The 7,841-nt window shown below is 40.1% G+C and overlaps 1 protein-coding gene across 1 annotated transcript in view; it reads right to left on the bottom strand.

Annotated features, from left to right (window-relative positions):
- PDGFC (platelet derived growth factor C) overlaps nt 1-7,423 on the bottom strand; it is a 363,779-nt gene extending 356,356 nt beyond the window's left edge. The window contains exon 1 of the mRNA XM_040332227.1: nt 6,270-7,423. Coding sequence (XP_040188161.1) covers nt 6,270-6,390 — 121 coding nt within the window. The 5' untranslated portion in view covers nt 6,391-7,423. The remainder of the gene's footprint in view (nt 1-6,269) is intronic.
- Between the last annotated feature and the right edge of the window lie 418 nt (nt 7,424-7,841).

Here is a 7,841-nt window from a genome sequence, read left to right on the forward strand (position 1 = left end):
GCTTTAAAGACGCTTTGAAGCACCACTAAAGCAACATGGGGTATAATTTTTGAAGAGAAGCCAAAGCAAAGCAAATGCAAGGTGTAAACAGGACTGTAAGCTAACCATTTTATTTAGTGACAGGGACTTTGACTGGCATTCAGAGAGCTTTAACAAAGCATGTCCGAAGCCATGTTTTGAATCAAGTGTAAACTAGTCATAAAGCGCACATTTTTGTGAGTTTGGGCGTTTATTTTAACTGCCTCTAAACGCCCCTCTATGTTATTCAAAGTGTCCATTCACACATGGACATTTTTAGCAGTTCATCAGCAGAGTAGTTTTTTTTGGCAGTCTGAACGCCCTAAAATAGAGTTCTTCTGACCAAAAAGAATGCTGAACGTTGAAAAAACGCTCATAAACAAGCATAAACTCTAGGCACACTTAGAACCTTAGCATTTGTTTATTTCAATGGTCGGAATAAATAAAAATTCTGGCCAATTAAATAAATAAACTCCCAAACTCCAAACTCTGATAAACTCACATAAACAATTCAGCTTATGGGAGTTTATAATGCTGATTTTCTCCCTTCAGGATAAACAGCGTTTACAAGAAAGAAACCAGTGTGCATGCGGCCTTCTGCATGCATTAAAGATATTTGTAAAGGCCAAATGTATATAATCCACATCACTATTTCTTTATTTCCAGCACCTAATCAGATATTGATTGACAGGCTACAGCCTTGGCAATTAGCTGTCATATTGATGATAGCCATGCCTTCTACAACATTTTTTCATCCCACAGTAGTGCAAGCAGGCACAGTTTGCATGAGTGTGGCAACTAACCTCTGAATTCAGGAGCAGTGCAGCATTGTTGCTGCCATCCCAGGAAATTGCTTTGGATGGACTTCACTGGCAGGATAAACAAGTTTTTTTGGGAGTATGAAGGGGGACTAAAGAAGAACTGTAAGGCCCTGTACACACGGTCGGTTTGGTCCGATGAGAATGAACCGACCGTGTGCAGGGCTGGACTTACCATTGGTCTTGACTGGGCTCAAGCCCATGGGCCCCACCCAATAGGGGGCCCCTTACGTTTAAGTTTTTTCAATAATATGCCAGTCATTTAAAGTGGTTGTAATGTAAACCCTTGGACACAACATTGTCTTAAAAAATAGCCCATAACACAGGCAGCTGATCATTTGCATGACGTCACCACGCTTGCGCACATTAGCCCCTCTAAACCGGCATTTAAAGCTTACCGAAAAGCAGTCTATGAGAACTTCCCCTCTGTCCGGTACAGAGGAGAAGTCTCGCAGTGTTTAGCTCCTCTTCCACTCTTCCTGATACTCCCCCATGTGACTAAAGAAGACGTCACAAAAGGGGAGTGAAAGAAAACAGCAGCTGCAGACATAGCAACGAATGGTTACGACGCAACGGCACAACGGCACATGCGCAAGATTACCTACAGGGACACAGTAAGGGGGTAAGCGACATCATAATTTGAATCACGTAACAGCAGTATGAATGGCGCTTGAGATTCCTGGAAATACAGAGAACGAAACCATCCTAAAAAAGGTATTTGCAGGCCTCATTTTTGGGGGATATACTGGTATATATAAACTGGTATATATATGTATTGCATTGCGATGAGCTGTTATAACTTAATAATTGAAAAACTGCAAAAATCGGCTGGGGTTTACTTCTAAATCGTGATCTATTTTTATTCTCAGTTTATCCAGAATTGTGTAGCTCTAATACATAGCTTGTGTATGTATCATTTTGTTCTATTTAAAGTAATTTATAGAAGGTAGGGCCCGAAAGTGACTCAAGCCCAGGGGCCCCCACCACCCTAAGTCCTGCCCTGACCGTGTGTATAGGCTATCGGTCTGTTTTCCTTCGGTCCAAAATTTTAAAACATGCTTCAAAACCGAACCGATGGACCGCTGCCCCATTGGACCAAACCGATGGTTAGTACAAAAAAGCATTGGTTCAAAACCCATGCATGCTCAGAATCAAGTCGACGCATGCTTGGAAGCATTGAACTTCGTTTTTTTCAGCACGTCGTTGTGTTTTACGTCACCGAGTTCTGACCCGATCGGATTTTGAACTGATGGTGTGTACACACATCAGACCATCAGGCCACTTCAGCGGTGAACCGATGAAAAGGGTCCGTCGGACCATTCTCATCGGTTTTGTCCGACCGTGTGTACAGGGCCTAAGTGCAGATGTGCATACAATTAAATGTTGCATCATATATTTTTTATGGAAGGCCATAGTTCTACTTTATGTTGCCCAATAAAGCAAACAATATAACATATATGACCATTAAATGTGATTGCTGCACCACGCATAAGATAGCTAAATCCTGAGAAGAAAAATTCAAACTTTTTACTGTGCAACCAGTTGATTGGATTGTTCTGGATAACGATTGTGTCAATCCCTGGTGGTCCATAGCGATGGTGGCAGAGATCTCATTGCCCAAGATTTAATCCTTGCTAAACTGTACTTTTACGATATGAATTACACATTCACAGCCTTTGAGAAAGTTCTGGAAATCTAAGATCTCTCAAAAATAGTCATCCACATTCCTTCTTAACCGTACATTTTTAGGACAAAGCTTGCTGTAGTGGTGACAGGCAACTGTAATTACATCATCTACCAGTATAAATTGGAAGGCAGGTCTTACTCATTGTTGGACTCCTACTTGTGTGATGTCACATGACTACTCCAAAGGCACGTGTATTCATGCATGATAAGCTTAAAATATTAAACAGGATGTACCCATTGGCTTTTTTTTTTTTTTACTTTTGTCCCCCTATAAATGAATCCCAATAGATTACTTTGGTAGAAACGTAATAGGATATAATCTGCATTTTCTCTAAAGTAGTGTAGTCAATTATTAATATGTTCTTCTAGCATGTGGTAAAATAGTAACAGATGGGTATTTGTTCAACTGAATTACAGTTATCATTGTACACCACCCAATATTGAAATTGACATTGGCAAAGTGCAGTTTAAAGGTAATATTTGTTTCAGAATGGACATATTCTGGTCTACTGAAAAGGCAAAAGGTTTTTTTTTATACAGAAATAGGAATATATCCATTACAGTATTGACATTTTAAATGATCAGTGGAACATTTTTGTTTCTTAATTGAGAGGGACTAGCTCATCTAAATCACTTGAAAAACACAAAAGTCCTAAAAATAATTTCTCCAAAGCATGTTCACCTGTGCTCTAAAGTTTCTATTGGGTGCAGAGTAATAAGGATTAGCAACCAGTCACATTTTGCCTTCCATTAGAACAAGTCAAAATGTTTGTTTATTGGTTCCTACAGGTCACCCCTTTTTACACAATGTTCCTTACTTATTTATTAAAACCACATTTCTTAGTCACCCAACCATCAGTGTCAGTTCACACTACAGCGACTTGGGATCCGACTTGTGTTGCCCCAAGTCGTGCGACATGAGAAATTCCATTGAAGTGAATGAGAGCCGTCTGAAGGACCATTTTCATCGGTCAAAACCGATTGTGTGTGGGCCCCATAGGTTATTTAACCATAGGTTAAAAAAAAGCCAACATGCTTTAAAATTAGTTAGTAGGCACAACCATCGGTTAAAAATCCACGCATGCTCAGAATCAAGTCTACGCATGCTTGGAAGCATTGAACTTTGTTTTTTTCAGCACGTCGTTGTGTTTTACATCACCGCGTTCTGACACGATCGGTTATTTAACCTATGGTGTGTAAGCGTGACGGACCATCAGTCAGCTTTATCGGTTAACCTATGACAACAGTCCATCAGACCGTTGTCCTCTGGTTAACCTATCGTGTGTACGAGGCTTTAATGCACACTACTGGAGTCGCTCCGACTTCAGAAAGGTTCCTGTACTACTTCAAAGTGATTTCTAGGCAAAGTGTAGGCAACTTTTACCCAATGATTTCAATGGAAGTTGCCTCCAAAGTCGGACCACTGTCTTAACTGAAGCAACTTTACGGGAAAAGAAAATTGTTTTCTCAGGCAAACCCCTCCCTCCCACAGAGCCGATTATTCTGTGATTGGCCACAGCCAAAGTCGCCTGTCCTGGAGGCAGCTTTAAGTCGCCTTGTAAGTTGCTCCAAGTCGCGCTGAAGTCGCCTTGCAAAGTCGCACTGTAAGTCGGGTTGCCCCTGTGTGAACCGACACTCAGAGACAAAAATGCATTTATTAGTCATTGTAAATTGTGCTAGCAGTATAATTTTTTTTTTATGAATTATAAGTGCAACAAATCCTTAAGTCAGATTGGAATACAAAAAAAGTCCTTATGAGATTTTTCAATGTTTCTTTCCTTTATCCTCTATTCAGCTATATCTTGAAATTGGTCCATGTCAAGCAAAGTAAGGTCACTGCACTAGTAAAGCATACTGAAAGCTAGGCCGTACAGAAGGTGAAAATATGTGCTAATTCATTGGTTTAAAATAGTATTTATAGTACCATGATAAGATCAATTGCACAACATATAAAAAGTTGAGTGTTGGGTAATACAATCGGACGCTACTGCAATGTACAGCTCTGCCAATAAACTGTTTATCAGATTACTAAGGCTGGAGGGGAAGGTGTTTAGGTAGCTTACAAGAGGTAATTACACAAAGAGGACCATACCACTGTGGAGAAGCATAGTTGAGGTTGAGAAACGGTGTGCCATCCTCACAATTAAAAAAATGTCTAAAAACAATTGCAAACATTTTTACTTTCTTCTTTTTTGCTGTAGCTCGACTTTTATAAAATGCACTAGCACAAGCATATTTAGTTAGTTTGGTCAAGCCAGTCCAAGATGATTTATGATTAGTTGATGTGAAATGCTGTGTTTTGTCATAATCCCAACATTTGTCTCGACATAAAATTATATAAAGTAATATTATTAAGGAACAAACTTTTGTCAAAAGCGACTCAGTGTCGATTTTGTAGTGACCATGGAAAAAAAATATTATTACTTTTACCAATCTACGTTAATCCCACAAGGTATGCTGAGACTTGCAGTTCAACTAGAGACGCCAACAAAATCAGGGGCTAGTTCAGTATTGTTAGCTTCTTTTGAATGAGCCAGAAAGACATTATTTTTCAACACTGAAGAGGATAGACAAAGGTCATCTTGATCAATTGCCGTCACAACATAGCAGGGTTCCCCAGCCGTTTGATCAGTTTTCTTTAGTCCTTCACAGTGGAGTCTGATTAGAGACTGATCTCTGTTCTTCTCTTTGATCGTGCTCTCTGGCAGTCTGCAGGTGCCATATGTCAACACATTAGCAAGCAGCATGTAAGAACAATATCTGCTCTCACACACAAGTCTAGTACATGTGATAAAGGGATGTGTCCTGCTTTTTATCTTGGCTTCCTATTAACCCATTCTGCACATCTCTCATCAACCAAATGCATAAAGTAGTACATACAGACATCAGTCCTCCAATAACAGTTAAAACGCGCTCACATACACAGCAGCCCAACATAAAAGCCCATTCATTGCTGCTCATAAAACCAATGTTTTATGTCAGCTTGATTTACAATTTTCAGCTGACATAAACGTAAGGAAATTCACATGGCCAGTGTTTTAGTGCCAAAGTATTACCGCAGGCACCGCGAGTTTTGGAGAAAGTCAGAGAATTGTTTGCACACGCGCTCTTTAATGTTCAATCCAGACAACCAATTTTACATTTTTATATCACCCATTCTAGGCAGCCTCTACTTTATTCTTGCAAAATATCCCACTGAGCAAAAATGACTTTTTCACCTAAAATCAACAACACAAGCATTTAAAAATCTGAATAATGTAAGTTCTATGGAGTTCAGAGGCTAAGCAAATTACACACCCTGAAGCTGCCCTTCTGGATGAAAGAAGTCTTTCTCTAGGCTCACCAAGTTCCAGCCCTTGGGATCTTTCATTTAAGGGTTTTCTAAACATTTCAGGTACACTTGAAAGTTGAAAGTAATTCTCATTTCCTATGTGGGATTAGCTTGTTTCCAGCCCAGAAAGAAATAAGAGCCATTCACCAGTTCAAAACCACAAACGGATCTAGGTCTACAGGCACAAACATAAATATATATTAAAGCAGAACCAAGGTTTATTTTTCCGGCTTCTTAACCCCGATGCCGTGTTTTCAGTTCCTTTTTGTGGTACCTTTCTAAACCCTAAAACTTGTGCTGCTTTGCCTACCCCACATCAGTTATCCAGAGCTAATGTGCCTTGAGAAGAGGCAAATGACCTTGCAAGGCTGTAAATTATGGGTGCGAAAAAATATAAAACATAAATAGTGCCTTACCATTCAGCTCCTTGGCATTCTCAAACTGAAATTTGCTGCTTAGATTGGATTCAGCTTGCACTCCATGTAGCTGAAAGTCCAGGGTGCACGCTAGGACTCTGAGAAGTAACAAGAGGATCATTTGGATGAACAGGGGGAGAGCACAGCCACTAACAGCACTTGAGATTTCCAAGTTCACAGTCAGTTTCAGCAGTGCCTGATCACTGCACCCTTCACGAGAAAGCACCGAGCCTGTATAGGTAACATTGGTAGCAGATAATCAATGACTAGATCCTTCATAATCCCATGCAAAGGTATCTCTAATCCAATTCTGTTTTTCTTTGCTGTCTCCAGTTTTGAAAGCAAAATAGAATAAAGCAATCAAATCCTTCATGGACTGCGACAGTTAAAAATCCAACTGGTGAGCGAGTTAAAAAAAAAAAAAAGGGCCAAAAATATATACGGTATATAAAAAAGGAAAAGGTGAAAGAAAATAGTTTAGGAGCACCTGTCAATTTCTGATGTAAACAGAAAAGTTTAAAGCACGTGCGTAAGAACTTCTACTGAAAGGGAAAAAAATGAATGTTGCAATAACCCAGAGAATTCAGTATGTAGTGCTGAAATTAGCATTATAACCAGTAGCCTTAATCCTGGGCTGTAAAACTGTGAATGTGTAGCCTGACACCCTGTGGGAAAACAATCTGATAGTCAGCAAACGTGTCCCCTTAGGACATTGTAGAAGAAAGAGGAAAAAAAATGTGCCTCTATACACCTCCCTTTTTTTTTTTTTTCGCACCGGCAGTTCCTTTTTTAGGCAGTATCAAAGTCTGTGCTGCACGGCTGTGCTGATTATTTACCTTACTTTTTTGGCTTAGCACCAAACTTCCTCACACTGTTTTCCTGATCAGCGCAGTGACCCAGCAGCCTGAAAGTAATGGAGCCAGTGAGTCCTCCGCCTGGCAGCAGGTTCTAGTCAGCAGGGTGATCCTCCAGTGCTTAATAGAGGCTGCAGGTCACTCAAGGGTTTGCTTGCTTTCCTGGTGGGATTCCTGTGCCTCTGAAAAACTCACAAGTGAAAAGGAAACAATTTCCTTAGCTGGGAGTCTGAGAGCTTAGTGTGGGTGTCTGTTTAAAGTTTGCTCCTAGCTGCAACAAATGGGAAAGAGTTTAGAGCTGATGAAAGTACTTGACTCCCTCTCCTTCGTCTCTTCCCCCTCTCTCCTTTCCTTCTCACTTTCCTCAAGTTCCAGTGATTGCAGACTGCCACCTGGCGACTCAACAGGTGCTACAACAAAGTCAGGGAGGTCAGGGAATCCCACTTTAGTCAGGACCAAAAAAAGGTTGGCAAGTTAACTTGTTACACACTGAGAGCTGCAGGGTGCGCTTAAAATTGTACAAGGGGCAGTATTTATCATAACTCGGATTTTGAATTTTGTTGGAAATTTTTTTTTTTTATTAGCTATTCAGTATACAATATGTTGAGCTTCCTTTACATTTCTACATCTATCACACATACTTTATCGAAACAGAACAATAAATACAATTTTACTTAGATATCTTGTAGTAATGTCACTGATCTTCTGCTACTAATAT

The sequence above is a fragment of the Rana temporaria genome, chromosome 1 (assembly GCF_905171775.1).
Source record: "Rana temporaria chromosome 1, aRanTem1.1, whole genome shotgun sequence".
Taxonomy (NCBI): Eukaryota; Metazoa; Chordata; class Amphibia; order Anura; family Ranidae; genus Rana; species Rana temporaria.